Source organism: Epinephelus lanceolatus, chromosome 14, assembly GCF_041903045.1.
Source record: "Epinephelus lanceolatus isolate andai-2023 chromosome 14, ASM4190304v1, whole genome shotgun sequence".
Lineage (NCBI taxonomy): Eukaryota > Metazoa > Chordata > Actinopteri > Perciformes > Serranidae > Epinephelus > Epinephelus lanceolatus.
Genome location: NC_135747.1, coordinates 36789090 through 36802555, shown reverse-complemented (window position 1 = coordinate 36802555; position 13466 = coordinate 36789090). Strand labels below are relative to the sequence as shown.

Sequence of the window (13466 nt, the reverse complement as noted above, 5' to 3'; positions counted from 1 at the left end):
GCTGGCATGCCTGAACTATATATTTAGTGCTTTCATTATTCAGTATTTGTTGCAGTTAAATAAGGAATACATTTGAGTTTGATGAGCAATAGTTTATTCTATTGTCTGTGCCCCCCAGTATGTGACCACTTACAGCTGCCGTCGGAAGACCTCCAGATGGCCGATGGCGCTGTTTTACAACCTACTTGATGTTTCTGCTTACAACTCTTACGTCCTGTGGACATGCCTGCGTCCAAAGTGGGAAATCACCAAAAAAAAACGCCACCGCATCTTCCTGGAGCAGTTAGGAAAGGAGCTGGTGACCCCCTGCATCCTCCAGCGTGAGCGGATTCCCCGGACACCAAGTGCCGCTGCTTTAGTCCAAGCAGCCCAGGCAGTCGCAGTGAAGGAGGAGCCACGCGATGAGGATGATGATGAGGACACCACAGGACTTATTCCTCCAGTAGAAGAGGCCCAAGCAAAGGGGCAAGGACGACAACCTTGCGAAATGTGCCCGAAGACCCTCAAGCAGTGCAGGGTTCGCAATGTCTGTGCCAAGTGTGGCATATTCCTGTGCAAGAACCACACATGGAAATGCTGTGCATTATGCGTTGGAGGAGGACAGTGCCTGACAGAGGACAGTCTTATTAAAAGTGAAAAAATGTCTTAAAAACATTTGAATAAAAATAATGAAATGAATAACCCTACAGGAATTGATCAAATATTCATAATTTTACCAGGGGAAAGGTGGTGTGACATTTTTTGGTCATAGGAGGAAATTAAAGGACTTTTTCTTAATCTGACATTGCACCAAAATCAATGTCTAACTATGCCTCATGCCCTGAAAAAGAGGCACTCAGAAACGCTTGCACATCGTGATGGTGTCCCTCTGGCATTTGCACACATCTGTTTTGTGTCTAGTTAGAAAACAATGGATTTGAGGGCACAAAAAATGCAGCACATGTACGGTCCCTTAGACTAACTGATTAGATTTTTGAATGTTTTTCGAGAATCATATGCTAGTTATGACAAAATTTGACACACCAATAGGATGAAAAATGAAGCAATAACATTTTATATCCAAAAGGTCAACGGTCAGCTTTACTGCAATCTGGAAATCCATCGTGTTGTTTTTTTTTTTTTGTTTTGTTTTTTGTTGTTTTTCCCTTCCTTTACCTCTGGAGGCACTGCCTGTAGTTTTTCAACTAACTGAAGTGCAGGGGCCTCTACATATATATATATATATATATATATATATATATATATATATATATATATATATATATAAATGGGGGCATTTTTAAAATGATTGGGGACCATGGAAAAAATTGTAGTTAGAGCTTGGTTATTTTTGTAGATTAAAATGCACAGTGGCTTCTGTCAAGTTCCAACGCAAATAAATGAAAAGCATACCAGAAGTGTGCAAATTGTAGCTATGACAGGAAGCAGGAGACAGCTGTAGGCAAACTATTTAGGGTTTATTTAGCTCTTAACAGCCTGTAAATATTACACAAAATAGTGTCTTTACTCTTTAGTATAAATCGCTAGATATAGAATAAACAAGACTCAGCAGTGTCCTCTCCTGGAGACCTGCGGTGGTTTCTCCATTCGACACAACATGATGATGAATTGCCTCCCATAGACCTGCTTGCGTTCGCCGCAGATAACAATGGGTTACTTAAAGTTATGGTTGCTAAATATTACTCTGATTTCCTATAATTAAACCAGTTTAAATTTGTTGATTTAATTATTAATCTGTTAGCAGTACTAATAGAGAATGTGAAAATACATCACACCGCTTTGCATTGTGGGGCGTCAGCGCCAGCTTTGGAACGCGGGTGTAAACAAAAGCGAGAAGTCAGCTCTTCAAGCCAGCTCAACATTTTAAGTAATCATGTTTTTTTATATATTTTTATATTATTTGTTATATTTCTCCCTCTCCCCTCGTTGGGAAGCGTCGGACCTCCCACCGCCCGATCCCGCCTTGATTAAACACTGAAAATAAAATAAAAGAGGAAGACAGTTTTTCCCATTTTTATCTTATTTTGATATATTTCTCTCTCTCCCTCTCTGGAAGCATCCGACCTCCCGCCACCCTCCGCCTCTCCCACCTTAATTAAACACTGAAAACGTAGTCGTCTTTCACACAGGGCTGTCGACAGATTCTACAATGTAAATTGCAGAATCTGTCTTGAGAGATTAGCTTCACTGTGACACCATAATATTCTGCAAAAACAATTTTCCGGCCATTATTTAACACCATAACTCAGGAACAGAAGACAGTACATTTGGTCAGATACTGAACTGCACCCCTACTGGGAATACTAACTTTGACAAACGGGACTGCCAAAATTCCCATAGATTCAGAGTCAGACGATGAGGACCTGACTGAACTCGAGCCTGGCCTCGACAAGGACGGAGCAAGAGCAGATTGCCTTAGTGAAGATTCACCGATGGAAGGGTATGTCATCTTTATGTTATACTTATATAAGTTTAATGTATAACAACAAAAGTTAATAGACTAAATTAAGACAATAACACATGCTGTCATAATATTTTACAAGTTCTGGTCACTACTGCCTCTAATTATACATAACTGTAGTCTATAAAATCACTTATGTTTTGAGTCACATTTTCAAAACTATTTGCCAGTGAATGAGTGCATTTGTGGTCCACTCCTGACTTTCTTCTCCTCTATCTTGTTTCCAAAGTGAAGCCGAGGATGATGATGATGATGATGATGATGATGATGAAGATTATACACCAGAGCCATCAAAAAAGTCAGCGGGTCTGATTAAGTGCCCTTGTAGCAGGACTGCCCCTTCGAGTGAGAAGGAAGAGGGGATAGAAGATGGGTGGCATAACAAAGAGGAGAGAGATAAAAGACCAGAGCCACTCGAGTTCAAGCCCGTCAGGAGACCTGGCCCCACCCTCAACCCCACCGTCGCATGGACTCCCCTTTCACTATTCCAGCTGTTCTTTAGCCACTCTGTTGTCTCCACCATCGTTGCAAACACAAACGCAAATGCTGCCAAGAGACTGAAGGCTGGATTGAAGTTTGTTTGGAAACCTTTGACAGTGAGAGAGTTCTACATTTTTCTGGCCATTATCATCTATTCTGGGCTCGTAAAAGTGCATGACAGCCTGGACTACTGGAGAGAGGAATGGCCGTACAACTTCCGATTCCCTGGTGATACAATGACGCGGGATCGCTTTAAATCCATCATGTGGTCCCTGCACATGAGCAACCCAGAAGAAGATAAAGTCAATGAACGTAAGAAGAAAACTGCAGAGTATGACAGACTGTTCAAGATCAAACCTCTTTACACAGAGATTGTGAATGCCTGCAAACTACACTTTCAGCCTTACCAGAACATAACCATAGATGAAAGGATGGTGGCATCTCAGGCTTGCAGAAACAAGAAGTGGTACAAGAAGGCAAAGCCCAGAAAGAGGGCGTACAAAATATTTGTGCTTGCAGATTCCTTAACAGCCTACACATGGAATTTTTTTGTCTATGAGGGGAAGAGCGCACGCATTCCAGGCCAACGTTTGAGCTACACCTCAGTAATGAACCTTATGGAATTCCCTCTCCTCGGTCAGGGTTACACACTTTTCGTCGACAGTTCCAGCCCTGCCCTCTTTGAAGAATTGTCCAGACGAAAAACTGGGGCATGTGGAACAATAACAAAAACCCAATTTGACTTTCCAAAGACCGTACAGAATGACCTACCTCAAAAGGCAGAAAGGGGGGATATGCGGTGGATACGAAAAAACAACCTTCTCTTTGTAAAGTGGATGGACACACATGAGGTAACCATTTGCTCTACAGTGCATGAAGCATTCAGCGGACAGACAGTGAAGAGGAGAGCGAGAGAGGCTGGTGTATGGAAAATGAAGGACGTCACAGTTCCTGATCCTGTTGTGGCGCACAATCGCAACATGGGTGCAATGGATCTTTGGGGCACTTTGATTAACGAGTACAGTGTGCACCACAAAACTAAGAAATGGTACAGGACCTTCTTTTACCATTTTATAGACGTTGCTGTGGTCAACAGTTTCCTTCTCCACAAGGAACTACTCAAAGAGAAGAACAGTCCCACCATGAAAAGGCCGTACAACAAGACCTACTTCAGGGAAAAGCTAACTGTAGACATGCTGGAGTTTGCCGAAGTATCAGTACCCCCACCTCCACCACCAAAACCAACTGTCTGCATGCCTGCCTACTTTGGAGACAACGACGGAAAGCACTGCAAAAGATGCCATGTGAAGACACCTGTGTACTGCATGAAGTGCGATGTCCCTCTGTGCCTCACTGCTGAAAGGAACTGCTTCAAGGAATGGCACAATGAAAACCCTAATATATCTGTTGATCTCTTTTTTTTTCCGCCTAAAACCCCACCCACTGACCCGACAGCCATATCTTAAGCTGTGCTGATATGTTTTATATTAATTTTTGTATCTGTAACATCATTGTATTTCATCTTTTCAAACGTGTCCTACAGTATGTGATATAAATCTACCTCATTTTGAGTCAAACATCATTGCCTTTGTATGGGGGTTTTTTTTGTTTGTTTTGCTTGTTTTCTGAACAAATCCACGAACTGTTAAATTTAGATTAAATGGATACCTTAATTAAAGTTAAATGGGTTTTACCGTTTGGTACCAGAGACATTTAAATGGCACAAATGGTACCCAGTAGGGCTTTTCCAGTGGCACTTTATGACGCGCCATGTCAAACCATGCTGGGCCAATTTTCGTTTCCATTATCACTTTAAACATGCCAAGCCAAAGCCCGGCCAAAAGCATGCTCGATCGCCTTCAGTCAAGTAGTGGGGACATCTTGCTGGCTCACTGTTGATTTTGGCAGCTGTTTCAGATTTAGTCTTTGTTTTAAGATCAAAATGCTTAGTAGTTTCAGACATATTTTAGTCATTTTTCACCTTTTAGTTTTAGTCTAGTTTCAGTTGATGAAAACACATCACATTACAGGCACCCTTTTAGACAAAATGTGTTTTGGTCTTTAAACTAATTCAAATGGGCTAATAAAGGTATTAGATATAGAAATAATGCTAAAACATTTTATCAGGTGTTGAAATTTTAGCATGATTTATGGGATCACTTGCTTATCACAATTTTAAAAGTTCAAAATCTCTTATGGTCTCAACAACTTTGACACCACAAAACTAATTTGAGACAACTAGGAATTGTACCCTGATACCCTGATAACTGACACTCCTACCTGAAAGTCAAACAGCAACAGCATTAAATCATGAAAATCCATTCGGCAGCAAGATCTTTTTAGCTCATCATTTCATCTTCATCATAGAAAAAAATGTTGTTGACATGAGAAGTACTTGTTGTCATATTTTTGACATTAACACTGCACTGACCACAGCCAACCCCCTGACGGCCCCATCAAACAAGTGTATATTTGTGAGACTTAACTGATGTCTATGCAAAAGACCAAAAAGAGAGATGATTTTAAATCTATGTGTGCTCAGCTCTCACTAATTTTAAATTTTATAACTGCATGTATTTGGTTAAGAGTTAAGTTTCTGTCCTGCCTCCTATTTGAACTGAAGAAATCTGCTTTATTTTACTTTCGTGTTTGCCTTCACCTGTATAGGGATTGTGATACTGCTGATGAAACTCAACACTTCCTTATTTTGCTGCTTCATAAATAAAAGTTTTTAAATAACAAAATAAGTGAGGACTTTTATTGTGATGTATTGAAGAATTATATGAAGTGAAATGTGTTTATCACTGAATTATTGTTGGCTGCATTTCTTTAATAAAAACAAGCCTACATATGCATCCAGGCCATTGACAGCTCTTTAGAAAATGTGATTGTTTTCAAGACACAAGATCGATGAAATGCATAATGATTCTCATGCTTTTTATTTTGCCGCCTATGTTCAAAGGTTAGAGCAGCCACACAGCCTGCGTGAGCAGAGTGGCTAGGCTGCGGTTCATGTAGAGATGTAACCTGTATTTCTATGTGGCGTGCAAATGCTCAGTAAAAATAGACAGTGAAAATGATCTGTTGATAGTCATATTGACATCATACCAGCAACATGAGACCTTTCACTATAGTTTCAATGTCTGTATCTGTACCAGTCACAGACATGGAAAAAATATATTTCTTTTAACTCAACCCTTCCTGTGTCTTGATTCAAATTAAAAGACCTGTTGTGTTTCTGTGAACAGAATCCTGCTATTTGATAACACAAAGCTTTTATTATTAATTATTATTTACAGTTGAGCTTACACTTCTTTACTTTATTCTGTCTAAAATAAATATAAAAACATTCTTCTGTCTGCCACACATCATACTTTAGATGACAATAGCTGCATTCCCCTGAAAAGTTAAAGAGGTCTTGTGACATATGAGGGCTACAGTAGCTAGGAAAATAGCTGTATAGGGCACTGTATTTTATGAGTTCACCGTTTATTTGACCACAAATGAGACAAGAATTGGCACATCTTGAGGTCCCTCTGCCAGCGCCAGCAATGAGTCTGTCCTGTGTACAGGCAGCAACAGAAAGTTCGCTGATCCAGCATGTCACATAATCTACTTCTTTGGAAAACACTGAATGAGAAAAAGAATGATTTATATGTAAAAATGTGTGATTTGTCTGGTATTTTGCTGTGGGTGTCACCAAATAGTAATCGCACCATTGCTGCTAATATGTTACTGTGCTAACGGCTGTATCAGCGCTACAGTGTCATGTTAAGTAAACAATACATACAGTCACTGTTAGGCTGCCATCCAGTTTACAATTAACTTTTTAACTTTTCTGTGGGTCCTAGACTCATCTACAATAGGTCCATACTTCCAAATATTTTGTTTCATTTGTAGTTTTTAATTTTTAAAGGCAGACTATACCTTGAGTGAAGTGCTAAGTGTTCTTTAAAAATATGTTGCAAAGTATGTTTGATTGTGAGATCTACAATGTATGGTTTCTGTAACCTTCACTCTACCTTGTCTCTGTTAGGCGAGTTGCGGGATGCTGTGAAAAGTGGAGACTACATGGCTGTAAAACTGGCACTAAATTCCAAAGAGGACTACAATCTGGACCAAGAGGTATGTTGTAACCCCTTCATTATTTTTTAGTGGATTATTTTATAAACTCATTCTTTCATTCACCCAAACCATCTTATTTGTATCTGCAGACTACCTTGTACCCTTATTTTTTTTGTTAAACATTTATGCTTGATTTGCATTTCATCTCAAGGCTTCTTGAGCTTTCAATTCCAAAACAAAAGCACATTTTACAAATTTTATATTGCACCTTGGTTGCCCCGAGTGTATGAATGTGTGGAAGTGATTGTGCAGTTCGATATTACAAAAACAAAAAAAGTGAATTTTGCAGATGACGTATGAAAAAGTGCTGTGTCTGTCACATATAGCGCATAAGGTTGAATACTTGTCATGGCTCTAGACTTAAATCGAAATGGTTGCATTTGCGAGTTAAAATTTCACGTGGTCACAGTCATGCAAGTGCACAATTCAGGTTAGAAGTCTCTACGAACAGTGGCAAACAGAGTGACAGCAGGCTCATTTATTATAATTATTTACGTCTGTTATTTGAAAAGTGTGCATCCTTAATGTGCTGCATTTTCACCAACTTTGATAATTTGGTCACATATCTCACTGCCTCCAGGTGTTGTCTCATTCCTTCCTGTCTTTGCAGTTCTCATATTCATCCAACTGAAGTTGACATCCATTAAGCACTAGCTATTATTACTAACTGCAGAGCACACCGCAAATTCTGGGTGTTTTTGCAACTTCAGTCCTGTATTCTACACCCAGCACTACTCACTGATCAGAGAGCAGCTCCAGTTTATTTGCCGGTCTGTGGCAGGGCAGTCCTCAGTGCTGGCAGGCTATTACTTGTGATATGTAACCAGTCAGAAAGCTCTGTGGGTGGGGCACTGAGTGATGACTGCAGACAGAGATATGTTGGCATCAGAGCCAAAGTAACACATTTTTCAATTAATTTTTTTTACGACTTAAGTAAGTTGGATAAATAAATTTAAATATTTGTAATAATGGAAAAAAGGTGCAACCAACTGAGAAGGTTGGTAGCACCAGTGCTACCAGTGAAGTAGTTAGTCTGAAACCCTGCTTGCCCAGGCTAGGTCCTCTTCCTCAAAGTGGTATTCAGTATGACACATAACAGATGCATAACAGGGTCGCATTTGCAAGTTATACAATATTAGCAGGAATGGAAAGCATTGAACAGGGAACATGCCTGACTAGAAGCACTAGACTAGAGATGATTCCTTCACTTTCAAAGGATTCTTACTAATCTGTCCAGCGCTTCTAGATTTTTTAAAAAGCTTTTTCAAAACTGTGCATTAAGAAATTCGTCTTTCCGAGATCTACATCCACAGACTTTACTGTGTTGTGTCTGCAGTAAAGTCTAATATTTCAACGCCTCAAGATGTTTTCCGCAACTCCAAAGCACCTTTGCTTTTGCAGCAAATCAAGGTAAGAGTGTGACCTCAGATACTTTAATTTTTGTATGGAACAAAAAATTGCTGTGTTAAGCATGTTTATATCTTTTTAAGTCATTTAGTGTGGTTGCAACTTTTTTTATTTTATAAATCAGGAACAACTGTATGGTAATTTGATGGTTTTAAAGTTAATTATACAGAAAATGTATTGAGAGGTAAAAGTTCATGTTGCTTGCTTAAAATCGGAAAATGATTGCATGAATATGTGAAAAGCAACTGAAGAGCTTCTTAAACATTAAATGCTCTAATTGTTTGTGGCTGTTAGCAGTAGCAATTTATTTTAAGCTAATTTATTGCATTATAATGGCTGTTGAAAGTATGCGTCATTGTACATCGTTATCTGGGACCTAATGTTGTTTATTTACTCATTAAATATTCATCATAGTGTGTGCACATTAGAGACTGTTGTTATTTTTCTTTGCAGTGAACACATCGATTGGAGGAAGACACTGAACACAACACAGTAACGGAACAAGATGAACCCTTTGAAGCAGGTAGATACTGTATATGCTTTCTGAACATGTATCATCATCATGACCATAGCATAAAATGTGCATACAGCATGCACCAGTAGCCATCATGTATTCAGGATCTTTATTTCTTTGTCTTAACATCAAAAAATTAAAAGCTTAAATGATATCTAGGTAAAAAACGTAATGTTGACATGTGAATGGCCGAACACCATTAAAGTATTCCCATCTTTTGAATCTGTACCTAGTCACCAGTTTTAGAGAATTTACTTGAAAAATACCGCTATGCTAAGCCAAAACTTTTGTATATTACATCAAGAACAACGATATTTGTTTACATTTCAGGCCATAAATGTAGGTCTAGTGTCAGTGCATATTCTGTTCTTTCCATGTAGCATTTCATCCAACACCCCATGACTACATATACCTGGTTAGACATTTACGATGTCAAAACGCTGCTTGATCCAATAAAGCCATTAACTGTTCTCGAATGGGTCACATGTGGTTTTTCCTACTGGAGACTTCAGAGGTGTCAGGGGTTTTTTGAAACCGATGTTGGGCTAAAAAATGATGTGTGGCCATCACATTGACTTCTGTTTGAATGAGCCTGGATCTTGGTGGGGCATTGCCAAGGTGCTGACGCGTTAAACAGCAATCAAAAATGTGCTAAGAATTTTGAAAAGGCAGTACCAAAAAAAAGTCACCTGAGTTGTCACCACCACTTAACAACCAATATTCAAACCAAAATTCAGCTTTTTTTTTGTTTTCCCCCCATATTTATTTCTTAAAAGGTCTGTGTTTTAAGTTAATTCTTCAATTTATTCATGGGGTCTGATTTGGCAATGAGTCTTACATATACTTGTTCTTTTACAGGCCTGTACTATTGGTGAGACAAGGTCATTTGAAGGAGAAAGGAGCTTGATTGAAGAGAGAAGTTCAAGCGATGCTCTTAGGTTGACCCCTAACCTTGACAGTGCCACAAATGACGAGGGTACTCCAAGAGTAAACGAAAATATCCCACAAGATTTGGATGGTCCAAAAGATGGCGAAAAAACGCCAAGCAGCCCTGCCAGTATAAACACTGATCAAATGACAGAGAGGGAACATGAAAAGATCCAAAATCGTGATGAGGATATAACTGAATCCCAAAACACTACTTGTGATTCAGCTGCAGAGCAGGAAAGTCAAGGAAATGAAGACCAGAGGCAATCACAGGAAGACGAGATGTCAGACGATACAAATGGTGGTTTATCAAGTGAATTGAGTTTGAACTTTGATCATTCAGATCCATCCAGAAATGCAGAAGAGATACTGACAAGGGACGATGATAAAACAGAACAGAAGAGCTTAGATGAAGAACAAAGGTCCCCTGAGGAAGCAAATGACTCAAGTGATGAGGCAGAGGATGTGGTGGCAGGTCAATCAGATGGTACAGATCAAGTTCAGTCTGAGTCAGGCACAAAGGAGATTCCTAAACGGCGATCACGGCGCCGCAGGAACACTATGGAGAATAAACAACCAACACGATCCAGTTTAAGGACCTGTAAGAAAGTGATTGAGATGACACCTAGCAAAGCAGAAGATGAGAAAAAAGAGACATGCAAAAAACACTTTTGTTTGTATTGCAAAATGGCTTTCACCCAACTTGCAAAGCATTTGGAAAGGAAACATGCGGAGGAAACAGATGTTGCGCATGCAATACACTTTCCCAAAGGTTCCAAAGTCAGACAGAGTTTGCTTGACCAGATTCGCAATAAAGGAGATTATGAACATAATTGCCAAGTTCTTAAAAGTGGCGAGGGGGAAATTGTGACCAAGAAACAGGTGAAAAATCCCAGCATATCTGTTCGAGACTTCCTGCCTTGTCAGCATTGCTTTGCCTTTTATCGCAAAACTGATTTATGGAGACATGAGCGGTCATGTAAGGCCAGAAAGGGAGATCAGAAATCCTCCGAAAGGACAAAAGGAAGCAGAGTCCACAGTGCTGCCTCTCGGCTACTTCCAATGTCAGAGTTCTTAACGGGAGGCTGTGAGGAAATCATCCACATCATGCATCAAGATGACATCTCGAGGCATATCAGAAATGACCCACTTATCTGTAAATATGGGAATGCGTTGTCTGCTAAATATGACCATGACAAGTCTCAGTTTGCTTACATTGCACAAAAGATGAGGGAACTGGGCAGATTTGTGCTCGCTGTAAGTGAGCTTGACAAGAGTGTGAAGTACTTGCATGAAATATGTCAGCCATCCAGATTTGAATTAGCAGTTGAGGGGGCCAAAAAAGTTAGTGGTTTTGATCCCAGTTCCAGTAAGTTTAAAACCGTTTCCCTTGTGTCAAAGATCGGCTATTCATTGAAACGAGCTGCAGAAATCGCTTTCGGGGAAAGTCGCATGACGGAGGACAGTGAAACTGAAAGCGAAGTGAAGAAGTTCATACAACTTCTCGACACAAAATGGAGTGCCTGCTTTTCTCGCAAAGCTCTTGCATTATCTGTCAAGCAAGAAGTCAAGAAGGTCGAAGTGGACAAATCAACTGTGACAGAAGATTTAATAAAACTGCATAGGTTCATCACAGGAGAAGAGGAGGAAGCCAGGAGGGAGCTGAAAGAAAGTCCTAATCTGTCAACATGGAAAAAGCTCAGTGAGGCCACTCTGGCAGACGTGTGTCTGTTCAACAGAGGAAGGGTGGGAAATATTGGTAGGATGCTCTTGCAAACTTACACTTGCAAAAAGAGAATGGGAACATTTGTGCCCTCTGCAGATCAAATAAAGAAATGCACAAAACTAGAGCTGGACCTCGGTGCTAGTCTCACCAGGTTAGAACTAGAGGGTCAGTATGGGAGGAACATGCTGGTTCTGCTAACAGACAGGATGGTTTTGTCAATCAATCTACTCATTGAAAATCGAGAACACGCAGGTGTGTCAAAGACTAACCCATACCTGTTTGCACGGACTGAAGGTCCCTCCTTCATCAGAGGATTGGATTGTTTCCGAAGGTCAGCAATGGAGTGTGGCGTTAAAAACCCAGAAGCACTTCTGTCCTCATCGTTAAGAGAGCAAATTGCCAGCTGCTGGCAGCTAATGAGCCTCAATGAATACGAAATGGAACAAGTGGCCAAGCTGCTGGGAAAGAGCAGCCAGGAATGTTACAGGCTCACAAAAAGTGCATCACAGCTGGAGGAAGTGAGCAAACAGCTTCTCAAGATGGATCGAACGCTGCCAACAAGTCCACCCAGCAGCACTGCAAAAGATGGTGAGTACATTCTGCATCCATGTGTTCTTTGATTACAAAACAATCTCCGCTCAAAGTTCACTTACTTGGTTGTTCTGAAACTTTCGACTGTATCACAGAGTCTTCATCAGAAGATGTAGTTTTCTCAGCTGTCATGGAACAGTAGATGCCCACTCCTCAAATTTTTCTGGTACCTTTCAGGAAATGACAATTTATTCTTAACCTTTGAAACAGCAGTTGAAAAAAATAGTCTCAATCAAAGGTCTACTCAGTTGTTTGTTCTGGAGCCATTGGCAATATCAGGCTTGGTATTTGCTAGGGATGTCAGTGTCAGTTCATTTTGATCTTGATAGCCCGACACTCATTGACTGGTATCTAGTCAGATAACCTTGAGAAAGAGAAAAAAATTAACATGAAATACAAGAGGCACCTTCCTTTTAGTCTCACACACCATTGACTCAATAAGCTCTTGTGCCACTTTTTGAAGCACTATCCATTTAAAGGTGGTGAAAATTTAATGTTTTCCATTGTAAGTGTTTTGCTTTTTATTTTGATTTCTGTTGGCTTTACTGACAGACAGCTGTCGAGCAGCGTTAACATGTGGAACCATTGCGCCTACTGCCCATACTCTGCTCTCCACTGCTTAGCAAGCTGCTCTTGACTGCGCACCGGCTGGGCAGGAGCTAGCTAGTAGTGCAACCCTTTCGGCGATTCCCACTGGTAACGCTGCTTCAAAAACAGGCCCACCCTCCAATCTCCCCCAAGGTAGCCCCAGTGAGTAAGCACCTTCATTTTGAGCAGCAAAACCCCTTCAGCATTGTTAACTATGTTAGCACCACAGCCATGTTGATGCTGCTAATAGTGCTAACAGAGCTAACAATGATAGTTTCCAATGCTAAAGGGGTTTTATGACTCAAAATGAAGCCACTTATTCACCTTGGCAAACTTGGGGGAAACCGGAGGGTGGGCACAATGTTTTCGCAGCAATGCCACAATAGGTAGGGACAGTGTTACCAGCGGTAATTCGCGGAATGAGCAGCAACGCTACCTACCTCCCACCCAACCCAGGTGTGCAGAGCAGAGCAGTGAGCTATCCAGTGTGGCATGAATACCTTAGTAGCTTTGTTGTGATACAGCACAGTGCTAGCACTACTACTAAACTAAAGAGTAGCTAAATTAAACTATAGATTGACACGCCATTGACATAACCAGTCAAAGAAATTCTCAGTGGTTAACAAATTAATGGTTAACCACGGACA

General features: G+C 40.4%; 1 protein-coding gene across 10 annotated transcripts in view; it reads left to right on the top strand.

The window, feature by feature from the left end:
• mphosph8 (M-phase phosphoprotein 8) overlaps window positions 1-13466 on the top strand; it is a 54715-nt gene that overhangs the window by 14524 nt on the left and 26725 nt on the right. For 5 of the 10 annotated variants that reach the window (XM_078174661.1, XM_033617566.2, XM_033617568.2 and 2 more), the window contains exon 7: window positions 6978-7066. In XM_078174661.1, coding sequence (XP_078030787.1) covers window positions 6978-7066 — 89 coding nt within the window. Of the gene's footprint in view, window positions 1-118; window positions 686-2340; window positions 2441-2690; window positions 4524-6977; window positions 7067-9845; window positions 12229-13466 lie in introns of those variants that run through there. The other 5 variants (XM_033617562.2, XM_033617561.2, XM_033617563.2 and 2 more) reach the window with 3 other exon arrangements.